Source organism: Silurus meridionalis, chromosome 10, assembly GCF_014805685.1.
Source record: "Silurus meridionalis isolate SWU-2019-XX chromosome 10, ASM1480568v1, whole genome shotgun sequence".
Classification (NCBI taxonomy): domain Eukaryota; kingdom Metazoa; phylum Chordata; class Actinopteri; order Siluriformes; family Siluridae; genus Silurus; species Silurus meridionalis.
In genome coordinates, this window is record NC_060893.1 from 16,148,262 (window position 1) to 16,170,340 (window position 22,079).

The window sequence follows — 22,079 nt, forward strand, 5'->3', positions numbered from 1 at the left end:
AAACCTACAAAAACAACATCTGACTCTCACTGTTCATGTTAATTAAAACAAGGTTAGAGCACAGCAATTTTAAATGATTGATTCTGTTTGGTTGAGTCATTCATTCATTCCAATTATTTTTCATCTAAAATCATTCCAGGTCATGACGATATTAAGTTTGCACTTCGCCAAAGAAATGTACCAGCATACAGATCTATACACAAAGACACATCAGATACACAATAAATAAAAAGCAATTTTGAGTATTTATTACTGCAAAAAATACAATGTACAACATTGTTTTTAATAATTGCAGATAATAAAGAAAAATAAAATGAATAAATGAATATATAAATATTGATACTTGTTAACAGGCTTCTCTCTCTTACACGCTCCAATAATTGCATATTAATGGCTCAAGCTTCCCTTACTAATTCCAAAATGATGTGCTGGAATTAGCAACAGAGGCTTGAGAAAGATGCATAAGAAATTCGTTCTCCACACAAGAATGCTTTTAGAACAAAAGCTTGAGAAATGATTTGAAATAAAAACATCTGTGCAATATCTTAAGGTAAAGTAAGTGGAATAAGCAGGAATAACAAACCGTAAAATTCTTAGAAAAATAATGCATTAAAATAATAAAAAATTTGAAAACGATTAAAAACTGTGCTTTCTTTGTGCCCACATTCCAACATGTATTACTTTTCTGATAATTCAACCACCCATCTTCAGTTATTTCTTATTTAAGCAGCCAGCTATGAAAACCTCTACACAGAAATATAGAACTGCATTGTAAATTACAGACGAGACTTTAACTATTGCTATTTAAGAAAAAATAACACTTTATTGATCCCGGGTGGGAAATCTAGGTTTTACTGCAGCATACAAAAAAAAACAAAGCAACACATCTGCATAAACATCCTGTAGATTTTACAGTAAACCATATGACAGTAAGCTAAATATTACAAGCTATAAAATTGGATTTAGTGACAAATGTCATACCTTCGCAACCACTCCTTTTTATGCATGCAGCTGTACTGATGATTTTAAATGCTATGGAAAAAAGGTAAGTTAGTCAATAAGAAAACTGTCAGTAAGAAAACTGTGTAGTATTTAGTAAAGATTAGTTAAAAAAATATAATTTAAATGAAAGATGAGGATGGGTTCCCTTTTAAGTCTCAATGTTTCTTCCTCATTCCATCTTGGGGAGCTTTTCCTTGCCACTGTTGCCACTGGTTTGCTCTTTGTGATAAACATTTATAAGGAATAAGCTTATAGGCAATACATTTACACATTCTTTTTTACAACCTTATAACCTCTTTATCTGTTTAAAGCTGATTTGAGACAATGTGCATTGTATAAAGGGCTATACAAATAAAAATGAATTGAATTGATTTAAAAAGTGTAATACAGTTAGTTAAGCACGACATGTTAACATTGAGAAGCTCATTCAAGTATACAACATTTTATTCTACTTTGCTGCAAAGTTTATAGACAGATACATTTTACATTTACAGTAATTTGTTTGTTCAATGGCAGTTGCATAAAAGTGCATAAAAACAGTCAAGTACATATACTTGGTAGAGAAGTACACCAAGTGTAACATACAGTACTTGCAGTACATTTTTGACATATTGAAATATGTCATTAAATATTATTCAAGTATACCAGTTGTTTGTTTACCACACAGCCAGTATACACAAATGAAAACCAAAATTTTAAGCTTTTGTTGCAAAAACATTTTATAGGGTCTCACTTACAGTAGGTAATGTTGTACTCAACCACTGAGATGAAGCATTTTTGAAGCTCGAGTCATATGTATTTTGGATCTACAAAAATGTTTGACCATCTGGAAATTAAAACATGATTGGCTGATTCCACTGTCACTTCGTAATTATGCTGCAGGCTAATCAGCAGCCCTTATGTCCTAAACAGTGGGTGATCTATAGACATACTTTTTTCAGAAACTCGTAGGCCTAAAATATCCCCGGAGGTTATCAAAACATGTTTTTGCATGTATTTGCTCATGATTAATTGATCAAGTTATCAAAATTCTGTTATTATTCTTTTAAAAATAAAAATCAGTTTTTCGAGTCATGCATCTCACAGTAAATGGCGCAGCCCCATACGCCATATCACCACCTGTATGCACCATACGGGACTCTAATATAAATAGTCCAAATAAATGTGCTCTTTGGCTCATGGTGATTGGACCAAGGCCATCACAGCATTTCAAACCCTCCCCATGCTGCTATCCATTTGCTCATTTATTTATTCATACGCTTATTTATTTATTTTTCAGTTACTGCCTCCCTCGCGAGACACGCTGACAGGCATTTTAATTGAAAATTGTCCAGCGTATTAGGCTGCAGCAAGGCTCCGTTTCTGTGCCGTGTCGTCAGAGATGAGCGAGATGGGAATGAGACATTTATACCCAGTAATAGCCTGGTCAGCTTATCAGCACCAACCAATACATGCTTAATCCCTGACGTGTCAGATGGATGGGGTGGGTGGAAAGAGAGGGGCGATGGAAATGAGTGATGTGACAGGCAAGTTTCAATGGATGTGAATTGCAGGCAAGAGGAATTTCCGACCCCTTGACGGATCTCAGTTTTGACTATGAGTACCCAAGCTTTTGAGACAGGGAGGATTGCGATTTAGAAATGCCTCAGAATGCTGACTGTTGTCTCAAAGTTTCTTTTTAAAGTTCTACAGTCTTTATTTATATTGGTCTTTTGTTGGCATCATGCATTTTGTAGACATCGCAAATTCTTGTTCAATCATTAAATGTGCCAGTTATAAGTCTATCCAATATGACTGCGGGATTACGGATGCATGTATACTGCTGCATGTCATTATCTCACACCGATGCGTTTGACAGGTGCTTATTTAATTTCCACTTGAAATGAAATTAGATTCATGAATATAATATGGGGCAATTAGCCCAGATTATTCCACTGTCACACACTAATATCTGACAAACTGAGATCATTAAAGCATTAAACTGCAATTATGATGTTATGTCACTGAGCTGTGAAACATTTTCAGACTTTTTTATTCTGGGAGTTCGGTAAAGTCAGATATGTTTGAGGGTGACTTTTGATTATATTGAACAGATGCAGAAATTATAAAAGACAATCTAATATAATGTACAATATATAAAAAATAATGTGGTTGTACAGAAAATTAAAAATTACAATAAATACAGAAATTGTCAATACTGTGAAATAAAAGCAGGTTGAACTCAAGGGTCTTTTGCATATGACCATGGCCTCCAGTCCTTTGTGTTTTCCTGGTTGAAAATCCGAATTGCCTGTGGTAAGAAACTGTTCTCTATGTTGGCCTTCAAGGAGCACAAGCATTTCTCTAAGCGTAACAGGGAGATCAGTCTAAAAAAAGCTGTAACCTGCAACTGATAAACTGGATTGCCATTGGCACATTGCTTTATGCCAAGTGAAGATAATTTAAACAAGGCTGTAGGTGGAATTAGCAAACCTGTGGTTGGTGGATTCTTTTTTGGTCTGGCACAATGCCAAACAACAGGAATTGTAAGTGTGACAGTGTATGTATGATATACAGAATAATTTTAAGTCAAGTCAAGTTTATTTCTATAGCGCTTTTCACAACAGACATTGTCTCGAAGCAGCTTTACAGAATTAAAAATTAAGGTGAATGATGTGTATTTAACCCTGATGAGCAGCCATGGCGGGGATGTTTGTGGGCTCGGCATCTACTTCTGTAAAGGTCCATAATCTATATGATGTGGGACGTGACTGTAGCTGGCACAACCTTGGGATGGGTAGTGAAAGAGAAGCAGTGGAGAGGAATAAGCGTAGCTGCTGTTTATTATATTAACAAAAACAAGTAGTTATTGTGCATTTGATCAGATGTAATGGACTGGGCGAGTGTGTCTAAGTCCCGAACTGTCAGGAAAACTATTTCAAAGTTTAGGAGAATGCTCTACCACCTTTAGTGGACTTTGCTATTCTAGGAACTACTAGAAGTCCTGAGTTTTGAGATCACAAGGAGCGTGAAGGATTGTAGTGTGTTAGAAGACTGGATAGATACACTGAAGCTAAATCATTTAGGGCTTTGTAGGTAAGTAGCAATAGTTCGGAGTCGTGGGTACTTTTGGCTCTGGTAGCCAAAGCTTCCAACCTAATTAACCTATTCCTTTATTGTGATTTTTGGGGGGGTCTGGATATGAAAACACTAAGTTTTCAAGTGTTTTTAACTGACTTAGGGGATGTATTTGACCCTAAGTCATGAGTGGCAGATGGAAATGACAAACATTATGATTAAACATAACCTCAGCAATGCTTTACACACACACACACACACACACACACACACACACACACACACACACACACACACACATGCACACACACATGCACATATACAGAACATAACAACATACATATAAGGACTGCACTATATCTTCAATTATATTACAGCGATGACTTGAAAACTAACATGCATGCATGCTCATACATGCCAAGATGAGTCTCATCTGACTAATTTGTATGCACTGAAAGTGAATTAAATTTTCTGTCCACGGCCGTAATGTAGCTGTTGTTATGGTTACTCTTGCCAAGGGCTGGACTCAACCGTGATCATCCTGCTGAGCTAAAAGCATTAAACACACCCTTCCTTTTTAAGGGTTTTTGTGCTCACTATGGCACCAGCTGTCTTTTTACTCTGTGATTGTGCATCATTAGGTGCTTTTTGGATGCAAATGTTAGATATCATACGTGCATGTCCTTTTGCACAGTGATTTATGGGCACCAAATGTCTGTTTTTCTGTTGTTGATATGGTCATTACAAACTCTTTTGTTTTTGTAAAATAAACATTCATCCACACATATAGAGATCTCTGCTTTTCTCTTTTCTCGCCCACTTCTCTGTAAGTGACATGCGGGTCTTATTTCGGCTTCCTAAGTAATTGAAATGGCGTTCCATTACAGAGTGGAATACTTTAACGATAGCTCTCCGTGATGAATCCGAGGATGAAAAATGAGTGAGCAATTTCTTCACGGAAGGCAACAGGCTGAATTATGATTGTCACAGCAACGTGTGGCTCCCCTCATCTGCCCAGAGACATGATGCCTGTCTTTCTATATGTGAGGCCAAGGTAACAGGTGACCAAATCTCTGCAGATTAGTTAGCATGCTTGCCATTGACGTTCCTGCTTTACCAAGACTTTTGAAATAAGCATCTCAGAAATACTGCAGCACAGTTTTGCACAGTGGATACATGTAGGGATTGTGTTGTGGACATTCTTAAACACACACATTTGGTTTAGCTTCGGGCAGTCCAAATGCAGGTCATGCTGTGGTGAATGGCCCTGAGAAAGTGCTTGGTGGCTAATTTTTACTGGCAGGTTTTTTGCCATGATGGGAGAAAAGTGCTGCCCTCAATATATAGAACCAGCACTGAACTTTGCAGTCACCTTAAATAAAGTGTCAGACATTATCTTTCTCTTTGCCTCTCTTTTTTTTCATTCTCTCTGTCTCTTGACATCCTCATGAACCTTGCTTTCACTTATAAAGATGTCAGCTCCTCTTTCACTCTCTCTCTCTCTCTCTCTCTCTCTCTCTCTCTCTCTCTCTTAAGAGTGAGTATAAGAGTGTCAGCCATTCTGTGACCCAACTATCCCTCCACGCCCAACTCTACCCCTCCACTCTTGTCCACCTAAATGCATCCACATCAACCTTGAAGGGGTTATTGTGGATTACTGCAGCTCAGAAGACAATTCACACTAGACATAGAACATTTCTGAAAAAGTTACTCTTCAGTCCATTCCATCTTTGTTAGAGGTGCATAGAAATCCAACCTGTAGCTGCAATGCATATTGTTGTATAGTAGTAAAACTCTAACCAGAAAATCAGCAGCACACACTGTATATTTATTATCCCACTGTATATCACATTTTTATTAAGCTTTGCAGTAATGTTGCATTATAAACTCTGGCTGTCCCCATCCCCATGTTTTGTTGACAGTGTTGCACATTTGGGCTTCTGTTATCTTGAAAAAAATGTATCATGCAGGCAGGGTTAGCAGTGTGTATGGAACAAGCCCTGAACCGAGAGTCACTATATGCCATTTGCATGTGACTGATTGGCATGTTACTCAGGGTTACACAGTGAAATGCAATCACTGACACATTTTTACCGTAATATCAAATCCTGCACATGAAGCCTCCTATTACCTCCCAGAATTCATAGTAGTAGAGTTTCATGCATCATTAGTTCAAAGATTGCTAAACTTCTTGCTTTTACCAGATGGTTAGCAAAATGGCCTTGTGTTAGCTGGCGCGCTAGCTAGTTTTCAAGCACTATTAGTTTGCTTAGTTAGGGCAACATTTGTTAAATCAGTAACAAGACATCATTTACTTTATTTCATTCACTCAATATTATGTGAATTATGTGCAGCATTTTTTTTTAAGTTCACTGTATAACATTGGTTTATGATCATTAACTAAATGATACAGTGCAGTCAAATGATTCTTTACATAAAAGAGGCCCATCAAGGCCAAACAGTTTTCCAGCTTTTAAGATTATATTGAAAAATGTATTTAAGTTGCTATTCAAGTTATTTATATTTACAGCTTTTACAAATCTCATTAAATCAGGTTTATTTTCTCTGGGGTAATTATTTTTCACTTTAGAGTGCAGTGCAGGCATCTGGGAAAATAGCAGCTTATTGGCTAAAATGTTGACCTTCTGTTCAGAAGGTTGTGAGTTCAAAGCACCACTAGTCTGCCACTTCTAGGCCCTTAACCTTTAACTGCTAAGTTGTATAAACAAGATAATTGTATGTTGCTCTGAATAAGGGTATCTGCTAAAAGCTATAAATGCAAACATATCCCCAGTGCATGAGAGTTTAGCATTGTTTGCTTTTTTTAGCTCTAAAGATTAAGGTTCATTGAAGGGCACTTGGGGGATTGTCTTTAGCATCAGAGGGCAGAAGGATATAAATATAACTAAGGTGTCTGTCAGACATTCATTTTGTAAAATGATAAAATATGATCTATTGCACTATAAAAAACAAGGTTGTTTTCTCTTGCTCTCTGTTTCTAACTCTGACTCTGCACTTTTCTGCATCCATATACATGATTTTCACTTACATTTTAGTTTATAGTCTTTTAAAGTTCTATTAAATATTTTGCACACATTTTCTGGGCACACACCACTACGTCAGCAGTGGCTGAAGTCTTGTCATGTGCCAAATGTTATAGGTATAGCCATCACCTCCAGTCCTGGCATTTTCTTGGCTAGTTAAAACAATGACTCAATGCTGACAGGAAAAAGTAATCACATTGTATAGCAAGTGAACAGCTGCTGTTGCAGTGAGCAGATGTGGTGCCAAGGCTCCATACCAGAGGTGAAAGTTTCACTAGAAGATGTGGACACAGGTTGTCTCCCCCTGATCTTTACCTGTGTGCCCTTGAGCAAAGTAATTAACCCTGTGTGACCCTGCATGTGGAAAAGTGGCATTTGAGTTTAGGCTTATTCCAGTTAAACCACAGTGGTCTTGAAAAACAGCAGTGATGCCTCCCTGACCAGCCATGGATGATAAATGTCACAGAAAAAACAAAAAAAAATGGTGAAATAGCAAGCTGCATCATAATTGTGGTGTCTTGCATCAAATTGTTGTTGTCTCTCACTTCTTGCTCATTGATTTCCTCGTCGAGACTTAATCCAGACTCACTGGTCTATGACAGCTGTTCGAGCTCAGTGGTGCTTAAATAGTTTATTGACTAAAATACCGCCTAATGAAATAAAAAACACAGGTTGAGATGACTTCTTTCCACTAATGCTTCAGTAAAATCTGTTGAATGAAATTTCTAATGTGCTTTGCTCTATACTCTCTGGCCCTGATGTGAAAATATCTTTTGCGCTTTTTAAATGAACTTAATATTACCTTTAACATTAACTTGAAGTTGAGGGCCATTGCCAGGTGCAATTTCATTAATTGTATTTTATTGAAGGGGAGTTTCTCAGGCTTGAACTCTCATGTTTGAATGCCTTCACTGCTACTGTAGATAAACAGAACTGCCATTTTTTCTGTATACAGCTGTCAGGATGCTGTTCCAGGGCATAAAACAAGTGAATTATAATGAGACACAAACAGAGTAGGAAAACAATACTGTGTAATTAAGCATCTTTTATAAAAATAAAACTACTCATGTCCTTGTGCAAAGTGTCTGGATTTCATGGAGCGTGCAAGAAGATCATCAAACAACTTTAAACTAAACCTGTGTCTTAGATTGCATAGTTTAATACTTAGATTTTCACCAATCAAACATACCATTAAAGCTGCTGAAAGGTGTAATGAATAACATTGATTATCTCATTACAATTGCACCTATCAAGGATTGGGATATAATAGACAGCAAGTAAATAATCTGTTCTTAATGTTGATGTTTTGGAATCAGAAAAAATGGGCACGCTTAGAATCAGAACTACTTTGAAAATGAGTGTGATGGTTAGATGGCTGTGGCAGATCATCTGCAAAAATAGCAGGTTTTGTGGGTGTTACTGGTATGCTGTAGTTAGTAGCTACCAAAAGGGGGTCCAAGGAGAGATAACCGGTGACCTGGGATCAGGTGCCAGTGCATGTGTGTCACTTACCTAGGAAGGAGATAGCACAGAAGAAAGAAGGTACACTTAATGTAAATAAGAAAAAATTAAAGCTTGTCATGTTACTAAGACACTGAATTGTTTAAAGTGTTTGTCATGAGATTCACAGCATTTGGTAAACACACTTATGCAGAGCAACTTACATTGACTTATCGCATTCATACAACTGAGCAGTTGGGAGTTAATGTCCTTGCTCAAGGGCCCAGCAGTGGCAGCTTAGTGGTGGTGGGATTTGAATTTACAACCTTCTGATTAGAAGTCCAGCATCTTAACCACTGAGCTACCCCTTTCTGATTAATCCTGACAGATTAATATAATCTGTTTATATTCCCTGTATGAATACATTAGACAGCTCTATATCCTCAAACGCTATCGAGGGTAAAACAGTGCTATGTAAAGTCCCATCTTATTTAACATCTTATATGTTTATAATCTTATATGTAAACGGTTTTAATTCTGTGATTACTATACATTATTTAGTAGCTACTCTGAAACTAATAGGAAGTATATTGTTATAAGAGTGTAAAAGTCCCGCTAAAGGCTCTTGGGAGTACAAGATAAGTTATAAGGTTAATAACATACATCAATATTGATTCCATATTCATAATCCATACACTGTGAATACTGATAAGCACTTGTTATTCACTGTCTGAGGTTGGATATTACCAGAAAGTACCATCTTTGTCTGAGCACAAGGCAGACACATACACTACCTGAGGATGTATACTTCTGTCTTCTCTCCACAGCCCTCTTGCCCGGCACAGTCAGCACATTAAAAAGTCATTTAGCTTCTGGCTCATTAGATGCTCATTACTAACAATACACCTTCAAGTTCCCTCTGAGAGGGGTGGGGGTCACTCCATCACTCACATTCTCAGACGCACATACAAAGAAACCCCAAAACAGCAGGATTGACACTGAAATACAGTATCACTGTATAAGGAAACATTACTCAATGCAATACATTCTGAATAGCAATGTATGGACAGTTTCATAACGCACAATATACATGCTTAGAGTTGGTCTTCATTTTAAATGATCAACACTGTCATTTTCAGATTGTCGTGACATCCTACTACCAATGATGCTAAAGGAGCTGAGTGGAGCATTGTTTAATGTGGGAGAAGGGCAATACGATGAAAGGAGAAACAGCATCGAGCTCCTTAACAACATCCTGGAGGTGCTCAGCCGCAAGGACGTGGTAAGTGTCGAATCTCAGCGTTCGTTAATGATTCACTAACCAATCACACACTCTAGCTACTTTGCTCTAGTGATCAACCAATCAAACACAAACCAGAAACCAATTTACTAATAAGTAATTATATATATATATATATATATATATATATATATATATATATATATATATATATATATATATATATATATATATAATTTATCCACTGAAAAAATACATGTGCATTATAAAATCAGTTTTAGTAACCTTTTTCTTTTTTACATTATTAGAAGAATTAATGGTTCAATAGTTTTAATAATTCACTAAATAACTCTAAAGGAATACTATACTATAGTATAACCATCAACAAGATGTGAAAAACAATCCTAGTGTCCAGAATCCAGATTAGCTACATTTGATAAGCCTTACATAGATTAATGTAAGGATTAAATAATAAACATTTACATTACTCTATGCTTGATGTTGAAAAAAAATGATTAGTCAGCTTCGCTCATTCATACAAATTAACCACTAGGAACATTCATTTTGGAGTTTTCATTATTTTTGTCCTAGTCATATTAGTGGATTGCTTTTTAATGTTTAAATGTCAGTATAAGTTTATTGGAAATCTCAGTTAAAGTGTGAATACAAGAGAACCATCTAGATTGTCTGGTGAACTTTCCACGGAAACAAAAGTCGATTTATAATTATATGGGTTATAAACACATGATTTCTCCTGTGGATTATTAGGATGTTAATAAATCTAAAACAAAAGTACTAAAAGCATAATCATGCATGAAAAGGGGATTTGTGTTTTCATAAAAATGTATGACTTCTATTAATGTTTTTATACAACAAATCATTTAGATGAGCACAGTGTATATGGGACTTTTTTCTTCTTTATTTTTATGATTAGCTTGCTTTATGTCCTAGGTTAGTAAGACATCCTTGGCTTTGTGCTGAGTAAAGAGTGGGGTTACGATAGGATTATTGATTTGAAACTAAGGACCTTGGTCATTTTTTTATGCTGATGTGAATATGGCTACTCAGTCTCTCTCGCTCTACTGCTTACACACACATATACACATTGACACACACACACACACACACACACACACACACACACACACACACACACACACACACACACAGTGTGGGAAGACGAAGGGAGTTCCTACTTCAAAGTCAATGAATAATACTTGAGTTACTTTGATGCCCTGGATGTATTCAAGCTTGAACTCTGAGTATGAACTCAGATGAAATAGAGGAAGAGAGATAAATGGGTCAAAATGAGTAATTACAGTGAGAATTTAGAGGAGGAGAGATGGTGTGGATTGTTCTGGCCACATGCTGAAGAAGATGAAACCACAGTGAGTCAGTGGAAGGAGAACAAGAGACAGAGAAAAAGAGTGTGAATATAATGTGCTGTTCGGCTGTAATCCCTTCTTCACTTGGTAAAGGTTATGTTCCTTTTAGGAGAGCTCTAAAGAACCTAAGAGCAGAGATAGCGTGAAATGGTGCTGTCATCGCGCTTGTAGAGCAAAGAGAGTACAGTTTTATCACCACTTAAATCCTATTCGCCCATCACACGGATTAAAGATTAGAATGAAACCTGCAGAGACAGAGCAAAGATAAGGGGTGAGGAAGGAGATAAGGTGATGGGCAAGAAGATTAGGATGTTGACTTAAATGGAGAGAAAGCAAAGGGAGGAGAAGAAACAGAGAGCTGGTAAATGCACAGATAGAAGGAAATGTATACTCACTTATCATGTTCTTTTGATTTTCTTCAGTGTTTTCAATTGCATTTTAAATTATTAGACAGACCCCCATCAGTGTTACTGATATACATCTGTTTTGTGCACACATTCAGATTGTATCCCAGTGGTGTTCTGATAAGATTTTAACTGCAATCATTTAAACAAAATAAGTTAACTATGATCGACATGCAAGTCCTGTATCATGTGTAGTATGCTAATCAGCTTATATAAGTACATAACCCACTTCCTTCTAACTCACTTGTTTCTCGATTCACAATTATTTCTGTGCAGAAGCTTAAAACAGCTGTTTATAACAGTTTGATGTTTGTTTTCATTATTAGTGTAAGGCTAAAATGGGCCGTGTGTGTTATGATGTACTGTATCAGGACATGTTTTAGAGTATTTCTGTATACAATTTGTTTAAAGAGTCAGGTTTAAATTTGTTCAAATATTTCTTTCATTTCTTTCATACATCTTTAAATATAATGGATTTATTCTATTCCAGACTTATTAATTTAGTTTTTTAAACCAGTGGTCCCCTACCCCCGGGCCGCAGACTGGCATCGATCCGTGGGTCAGTTGGTACCGGGCCGCACAGAAAGAATACATAACTTACATTATTTCCGTTTTATTTATTATCTGATTCTGAACGATGTTTTATTTTGGAAGATTACCAGATTCTCTCCGCCACATCTGTCTATGACTCACTCTTGATGCATGTCATGATGCCTCGGTCACATGTCTTACCTCCATCTGCTACCTTCTTAAAGGGGCTGCTCCGGACGCTAACACGTAATACATTACCGCTAAATTCAAACCCACAAGCTAGCAAAATGAACAAAAAACAACACAGTGGAGTCACGTTTATAATTATATTAAAAAAATACCTGTCGTATAATTTTATTTTGTTGTATTTATCCACCACACCCTAAAGGCCGGTCCGTGAAAATATTGTCTGACATTAAACCAGTCCGTGGTGCAAAAAAAGTTTGAGGACTGCTGTTTTAGACTACTGTCCGATTATTAGGACAATATTATTATATTATAATATTAAAGAGAATGGTGGGAAGAAAGCAAGTCACAGATAATCATAGCCAGTGATTTAAAGATGAGTGAATCTGGAGGTAGTGTAAACAAAAGGGTGTAAGGGCCAGACACAGACAGTGAGTAATGGGGGAACAGGGGAAGATGACCAGAAGAGGAAGGAAAAGTGACACAGGGTCACACAGTCTCTCTCTTTTCCCTCGGCACTTCACTCCTCATACCTTCTATAACTGGATTCTGGGAGCATTTCAAATTTCTAATAAAAACAGGCATCAACAGAGAGGTCTGAAGAGGTCATGTGCTCTCTCTCTCTCTCTCTCTCTCTCTCTCTCTCTCTCGCACTCTCTCTCTCTTTTTATGTGCAACTCAGCAGTTGACTGATGCTAGCATGAGACTACACGAGCCTAAAGAAACATGAGACTAAAGGTCCACCATGAAGAAATCAATAGAAACAAATAAATAACGGTGTATTGAAGAAAGCTTATATAATCCACAAATAAAAATAGCTTAATGTTCAGATTGTATCTGGTATATTAATCTTAAACAATTTGTATTGACCTTAATCCTTTGATTGCAGGAGAAGCTTTAGTTCTATGCTACTTTAGATGGCTGATAAAGATAAAATAAAAATCACTAAACAAAGCAAAAAGCAATTTATGAGATTGTTTTAATCAAGCCACTTATGACACACAAATTACACAGATGCTTTGACACAAAGCTGCTTATGGCTTAGGCACAAAACCAAGCAAATAAATGAATAATAATCATTTTGCTGAAAGGCTGAACAGTGGATTTCTGGCACTGCTAGGATTTGAATCACAGGAATCACAATAGTCAAGAAACAAGAAATGGATTGAATTTGTTTTGTGTAAATTGCTGCAGTTCCTTCAAACTGAAATTAGATTATAACTTTCTGCATACATTGGTATTGGTATTACATTGAATTTTAAATGCACACATAAAATGCACTTTCAGGTTTTTACTTAAAATGTATGACTATCCAAATTATGTGCATATAGAAAATAACCCTAATAATTCTGATTAGGGATCAGAAAAATAAATTGCAATGTAAAGTCAACCTGTAGTGTTTCCTCCAACTGTCTAAATTCATGTTAAGTGTGCATTGTTTAGGCTAATTCAATTTGCCTTATGTATGAATGAGTGTGCAAATGCCTCCTAAGATGGCTAGGTTTTGTTTTTATCCTGGATAAAGGGTGGTTCCACCAGAACACAAGCTGTCATTGGAGATTAAATTACATAATAGGAAAATAATTTAACCTTCATATTTATACATTTATGTTGAGACATGTTTACTGCTGCAAATTTTGAGTATAAGACAATAGTGGGTGTTGATATATATATTGCTCATTCAGCTACAAGGGTGTTAGTAAATCCATGTACTGATAAGTGGGGGTGAAGAGGCCTGGAGTGCAGTCAGCATTCCAATTCATTTAAAGGTGTTCATTAAAGTTGAGATCAAAGCTCTATAGCAGGTCACTCAAGATCTTTTACTCCAACCCATGTAAGCCATATGTTCATGGAGCTGGCTTTGTGCACAGAGCATTGTCATTCTGAAATCGTTTCGGGTCGCCTAGCTCATGTGAAGGGAGAATTTGAAGCTACCGCATCCAAAGACATCCTAAACAATTGTTTGCCTGCAACTTTGTTGTAACAGTTTTGGTGAGAACCTAATATGGCTGGAAAAGTTAGGGGTCCCAATACTTTTGTCCATATAGTAGTGTAAATACATAACGGTGCCTTTACATTTTGGAGGACCATTTTGTATATAGTTTATTTATCTGTGTAGAAATGGGAAATAACATATTAAACATATATAAGACTCCAAGACAAGAATATTGTCTGTCTGTGATTTATGAGAGATTTTACACCCTGACATAAGTAAAACTGGTCACATGGGCAATTGATTTATTTATCACCTCATACAGCTGTAGCCTAATCTTTTTTTACCAAGCTAATACATTATCATAGTATGATTTAGCCAGCTGACAGTAACACATCTTTGGTCAGATCAGGTGGTTGAATAGTACCCATCACTGAAAAGGCAGATATCTAAATAGCATTAAAAAGTATAATCTTATAAGACTTAATGCTTTAACATGCAGATAATTAGCATTTAATCATGGAATTAAAATGTTTGAACACACTCTGAATGTTGCTGGAGGGAAGAGAGAGAGAGAGAGAGAGAGAGAGATAGAGAGAGAGAGAGAGAGAGAGATGGATAAATGAACAAAATGAAATTAATATTTTAGAAGCTGAGAGGATGCAGGTGTTTTTCTTTTCCCCAAGCGTGCAAACAAGCATACCGTCACTAACAGAGGTTCATTTTTCCACATCTCATAGCGAGGAGCTTTTGCAGTGTGAGTGCAGTGTCAGTGTATCTGATTAAGTTGTCACACCAAAGATGTTTGTTTATAAATGTGAGAGAGAGAGAGAGAGAGAGACAGACAGACAGACAGACAGACAGACAGACAGACAGGTGACAGACAAAGCTTTTGGAAAGGATGAGGGGATTCTTCTAAAGGGGGATCTTTTTTAAGGGAATTTTGCCTGCAGGTGTGCACATATGATATTTTAGTTTCAGATAGAAAAATGTAATGATTGGTGATGCAAAGTGAAACACAATATGAATATGAAAATTGAAATTTTCTCTCTTCAATTTATCCTGATGCAAATGATGAGTGACAAAATCCCTGTTCATGCTGTTGTATTCCTATGGAGAGTGCAATGCCTCTTTCGTGATTTAATTAATGTTGTGCAGATTATTATCTAATATTCTGATCTAAACTGTTGCTGTTGTTGTTGTTTTTTTACATTTAAAATGAAAGGTACACACAGAATACAGTTATTAGAATACTGCAAAAAAGTTATGCTGGCAAATGAAAATCTCTGCAAATAAACTTCTTCCTTTATTATTTTTTAATTTAAGATTAATTTATTCCACACATACATAAAGTCATAAAAATTATGTCCAGAGATAATACTCATTCAAGTATTTTATTGCTTAGTAATTTATTCTTATATTATATATTTATATTATTTTTTTTTATTCTATTGGCAGATGCATCAAATGCATTTATTTATAGAAAGATCTGCCAGTGGTAGAAGATTATTTCAAGTTGTAATAAAGTTAAAATGGATTGAAATAGATTTAATAATCATATTTCACTTATTGTAATTGTATTGTAATTGTAATAGGACATTTTCAATAAATTTGATTATAATCAATATGTTTCCACTTGCTAAGATGTCATTTTTTGTAGTGCATTTATTGATATACTATATATAAACTATTCATATAAACACATACACTATATTGCCAAAACTGACCTTTCCTGCTATATGTGGTTCTTTTTCAAACTGTTTCCACAAAGCTGGAGCACTCAATTGTACAGGACGTCTTTAGATGTGCTATAATAAAATTTTGCATTCGCTTAAACCTGTTTCAGCAGGGCACTGCCCTTGTGCACAAAGTGAGCTCCACGAAGATATGGTTTACATGCTTTGGAGAGAAAAATCTTGCAGTGGCCTTTTATAGAGATCTGATTTCATCCCCACTGAACACCTTTAGTATGAATTGGAATGCTGACTGCAACCCAGGCCTTCTCACCTACATCCGTATTTCTTTCTTAATGCTCTTGTGGCAGATGAACACAAATATCCATAAGCACACTCCAAAATCTAGTGGAACAGCTTTCCAGAAGAGTGAAGGGAATTCTAAGAGCAAATTGGTGCTAAATGTGGAATGCAATGCTCAGAAATCACACATTATGCTTATGACCAGGTGACCCAATACTTTTGGCAATATAGTGTGTATACATATATATTCTCATGTCTATATTAGCCTGAAACATAGCCAGCCTAAATTGCAATAAACTGGGTTATGTGTTTATTAGACAGCAGCTGTTACCACTTGCTAGACTCTTACTAATCAGTGTAATTTCTGAGCATTGCATCTTATGACCAAACACAGTGCAGAGGCACTCATCACACCCTGTGCTTGCGTACCAGAGAAATCACATACACACCATCGGGAGTAGGTGACACAGTTTCGTGTGTGTGTGTGTGTGTGTGTGTGTGTGTGTGTGTGTGTGTGTGTATGTGTACATGCACGTGATTGTGCACAGCTACCTCCCACAGTCCCTTAATGGCTTCTTGTCTGTTGTCTGTCTACTTATCTTAAAGAAGCAGACAGATGATGTCTAACTATTGTCACCCCAGTCTCATCCTCTCACCAAGAGAGAGTGAGTATAAATGTCAAAGATAGTAAAGAACAAAGAGAAAACATGACCTAAGAACATATTTATAAAAATGGAAGGAGGATGGGGTAGTCAGTCAAGTCAAGTATATTTCTATAGTTCTTTTCACCAAGGACATTGTCTCAAAGCAGCTTCATATAATTTAACAGTTAAGGTGAACAATGTATTTATCCCTGATGAGCAGCCATGGCTACTGTAGCAAGAAAAAGGTAAACAAAAGGTAATAGAAAAAAGTAGGGCAGAAATACGCTCTATGGTTTTATACACCATGGGGTTTTGTACACCATAATGGCAAAGTGAAAACAGAATTCTATTAATGTTAAAAAAAAAATTACATATACATAAGTACACAGTACACAGTTGAAGAACCTTTGGCAGCAATTACAGCTTTGAGTCTTTTGGGGTATGACGCAACAGGTTTTGCACACCTGGATTGGGGGATTTTTAGCCATTTTTTGTAGCAAATCCGTGCAAGCTGGGTCAGGTTGGATGGGACCGCCAGTAGACAACCATTTTCAGGGTTTTCCACAGGCTGGGCCATTCTAGGACACTCAGAGTTGTCCCTAAGTCACTCCCTAGGGTTGTTGTCCTGTTGGAAGGTGAACCTTCTGCCCAGACTGATGTCGGAGCACAGTTGAATGGGTGTTTATTGAGGATATCTCTATAATTTGATCAATTCCGCTATCATTTAACCCTAACCAGTTTCCCAGACTTTGTGCCTTGCAACAATTCAGTCTCTGAACTCTGCAGGCAGTTCCTTTGACCTCATGGCTTGGTTTTTGCTCTGATATGCATTGTCAGGCTTCCTAAAGAGAGATGTGTGCCTTTCCATACCATGTCCAATCAATAAACCTTTTCACAGGTAGACTTATTTCAATATGTAGAAACATCTCACAATCCCACAATCAAGAAAATTGGGGCTACCTGAGATCATGTCAAAGTGTTGTTGCAAAGAGTCTGAATAGCTCATTGGTTAAGGCGCTGGGTTACTGTCGGAAGGTTGGGGGTTCAAGCCCCGATATCGCTAAGATGCCTCTTTTGGGGTCTTAACCCACTGTGCTGTATCCTGGCTGACCCTGCGCTCTGGCCGCAGCTTCTGAGCAAGCTGGGATACATGAAGAATGAATTTCACTCTGCTGTAATGTAAATGTGACCAATAAAGGCTATTTTTTACGTTATATTTCAGGTTTTTGAATAAATAAAAAAACATACAGACATTTCTAGAATTATTTTTTCACTTTGTCATTATGCGGAGTGTAGATTAATGAGAAGAAATGTATCTAAATGATTGTAGTATCAGGCTGCAGCATAACATAATTAAAAAAAGTGAATGGGGTCTAAAAAACTTTGTGAATTAACTGTATATGTATTTTTTGTTATTCTATTAACGAAGTGCAAATTAATTAGTTGAATGGTATATAACAATTAATTAATTAATTAATTAATACACTTTAAAGCAATATTTCTGGGTAACTAGGTGGTTGAGGTGTTGGACTTTGAATTGGAAGGTCTTGAGTTTAAACCCAAGCACCACCAAGGTGCCAGTGCTGGGCCCCTGAGCAGTGTACAGTATATGAAAGAAATAGTTTTAATTTCCATTTGAAAAATACTATTGTCTATGTCCATTTAATTATCTCCTACTTACATGTGTATTATAACTAGCCAATTTATAAGTTCACAAACATTATACAAGGCTAATTATGCATTAGCGTTGTTAATTAAGCTAATGGCCTCTTAACTAAACTAATGATCTATAGCTTAATTTAAAACATATAAACAAGTAAAGCTCTATAACATCATTACCCAATGTATAGACACCGGATTGAACATAAGACAATTCAAAAGGTGCAACTGATGGAATTCCCACAGGATTTCCACTACAGGGCTATGAATCATTAGCTGAAAGAACTGATCATTAGCATAAGTCATAGTACTTATGCATAGGTACTGGTAATGGTTAAGTAACATTGTGATAGCACTTTGTTTTATATTTTGGTAACTACCTGCTACATAATAGATATTTATGTATTAATTGTGGTTAATTTTTGATACCTACAATTTCCAATTCAAGTACATACAGTAGTAGCGTATGTGTAAACTGGCAGGTTGATGCAAGTGTGCAATAATGGCTTTGCTACGTAATAAGCCATAAATCTTATAAATACATAGTAAAAATGACAAAGCTCTTATGTAAATAGTATACATGACATTATTGTTAACCATTAACTTTTGGTAAATATTTCTATATTAGTAATCTATTTATCTTTTTTTTCCTTTAATTGTAACAATGCATCCCTATTTCCTAGGTTCAAATCCCCTAATTCTTACATGGTATAACTTATTTTATGACATACTGTAAGATATAAATGTGAATCCCTTTATGTCATAAACCTGATCTTTTTCTGCTAACAGCTGGATTTATCAAGCTGAGAGTGACTAATCTATTCCCTCATTAATTCTTAGGACACACTTGCTAGCTAAAAGCAGTCCGATGTCCCTCTGAGCTGAAGGGGAGTTAGTGTTGTGTGAACATGTCACATTTTTGCAACTGAACAAAACAGTGTTTGACCAGGAGGCCCTTTTAGTATCCAAATTCACCTAAATAAGCCACTAGTAAAAATGTTTAATTCAATAAATGTGTATTTGTTTAGCACTTTGAACAAAAGACATTGTCTCAGCTTTACACAAAAGTAGAGAAATTATTAATCATTGCCAGACCATTTATTGGTGCAGACCACTTAGTCCTTACTTACTGCTATAGTTTTGTTTATTTATTTATTTTTTATGACGAATTTATAAGATATATATAGCTGCTATGTGAAGTTTACCTTTAAATCCTATTTATATATTTATTTAATCCAGATTTATAAAAACATTTTGTTCCATATAGACTTTCTTCTTGTACACACAGAAAGGTCTCTATCGCTCTATACGATTATTTATCAAGATACTTCCTCCCCAATCTGTCACATTTGCCAACATTTACTTTACTTCCACCACCTTTTGCTTCACGGTGCTTGTTTCCTACATGAGGTAATGCACAATGAAGCTACTGTTCTGTGTGCACAGTGTTGAGTGATGCATTGATGAGATGCAAATATTATAATTATATTTGTGTCATTCTGAAGCGTATTTTAATATTCAGAACTCAAACCTATAATCAACAAAAAAATTGCACATACTTAAATGGATTAATGTATATGATGGAAAATGCCCACAAGCACTCAGCTAAGATATGGATAGTCCTGAAACTAGGATATATTCAGTGGAGGAGGCACATGTGCTCATAACTCCCCGAGAATCCTCACACGTGTTAAGTGGAAATCAATAAAGTTTCCTTTACTACTTACTACAGCAAGGTTTATCAGTCATCCCCAGGAGGGTATGAGGGTTTGAGATAGCACAGGGATCTCCCAGGATGTATGAATGCCTGCTACCTCCATTCTCTGCCAGTCATCTGAGGTCTGGCACTTCTGTACTGCAGTGTTTAAAAGGATTTTGATGTGGTTCTTGAAGTTAAGCTAGATTTCAGTTGTCTGTGCAGAGCAGACTGCATATGACAAGCCTCCAGCAAGCCTCAGATCCACTCACCAGGATGGAGTCACACAGAGCATCCCAGACAGCTGCTTGGTCCGGATCAAACAGGTTTCATTTGGACAAAGCAACAGCGGAAAAAAGCAGAAGGGGAAAGTGCCAGAGGCAAGGCTAATGCGTACGACTCGAACCGAGTGCTGTAGTCTAGGAGGACTCATCACCGTTTCAAAACATGTTTACAGCTTATCAAAGAATGATGATCATGTAGGATAGTGTGGTGCTTTCTCTCTCTCTCTCTCTCTCTCTCTCTCTCTCTCTCACACACACACACACACACACACACACACACACACACACACACACACACACGTTTCTTACATACTTTATTCGGGGAGATAAAATGATGTTCACTATTCCATAGTCAGTGACTATCTAAAAAATGCACACACACAAACACACACACACACACACACACACACACACACACACACACACACACACACACACACACACACAGAGAGACCAGACACACAATTCCTTCCTGAGCCATTATGTTTTCCTCAATAATGATAGTGTTATTGAGGATTTAATTGCTACCCTTTATGTGTCTATGTGTCGAGGATAAAAGAATAGTTGGTGTGTGTGTGTGTGTGTGTGTGTGTGTGTGTGTGTGTGTGTGTGTGTGTGTGGAGGGCGGTGGGGGTGTTAGTTGGAGTATATTGTGTAATCAGTAATATTCTATTAAAATTTGATGTCACTTGGTTCTGGACAATACCACCCCCTTTGTCTTTTTTTCAACCAGTGCAATTCATCAAGAGACAGAAAAGCTTCTCATTTGTTCCCTTTTTTGTAGTTTGTTGTCTCGAAGACCAATCTGAAAAGCACTTGAATTACATCTTGGAAATTGCCACCTTTTTTTTCCTAGAAGGGTTGTTTTAAACAAGCTTCTAAAACTTTGGACATTTTCCTCAGTTAAAAACAAAAATACAGTTATCTTGTTCACTCAATAGCCAACCTACACAGGGCAGAGTAATGCATTTTGAAGCAGGCTGTCACTGCATGGGCACGTGAGTGTGTTAGTAATGTATGGTATGCTTTTCTCAGATGTTAACTAAAATAAATGCATCTTTTTATTACATATTTGTTAATTAAATGTTTTGCGGGCCTTTCTGTTGAATTAAAGGGGGACACGTTTCAGCATGTTCAGGACATTGTGGCGACTCTGCTGAGGACGATAAACCGCACAGTCATCACCATGGGCCGAGAGCACGCCCTTATTGTGAGTCTGCCATGATTTTTGGCCATTTTTCTTCCTCTTTTGCCCTGTTTTTATGATGCGTAGCATTTTGTTAAAGATGTTTATTGCTTTTTAGACTCAAGGAAGATCCGTTCCGAGCCATTTATCACAATTAATCACTATTCTTTTCTCTTCCCTATTTTCACCACTACATTGTTTCCTTTTTAAACGTTCTGAATAAGCACCATTTCATCTATTCAGCCTGGCTGGACATAAATTTGCCTTAAAAAACTGCTTTAAATGGCCCAATTTAAACTGGTTACTGATTGTCCTTTTCTGATGCATTGTATAAAAAATTAAGCATTTCTACAACCTTTAATACTTTTGTTTTATTTTAAATCTAGTTTTTCTTCAGTGCTTTCAAAGCTAT

The 22,079-nt window shown here is 36.6% G+C and overlaps 1 protein-coding gene across 1 annotated transcript in view; it reads left to right on the forward strand.

Moving 5' to 3' along the window:
* LOC124392201 (dedicator of cytokinesis protein 2) overlaps positions 1 to 22,079 on the forward strand; it is a 119,006-nt gene that overhangs the window by 35,565 nt on the left and 61,362 nt on the right. Inside the window, exons 25-26 of the mRNA XM_046858960.1 lie at positions 9,683 to 9,825; positions 21,596 to 21,691. Coding sequence (XP_046714916.1) covers positions 9,683 to 9,825; positions 21,596 to 21,691 — 239 coding nt within the window. The remainder of the gene's footprint in view (positions 1 to 9,682; positions 9,826 to 21,595; positions 21,692 to 22,079) is intronic.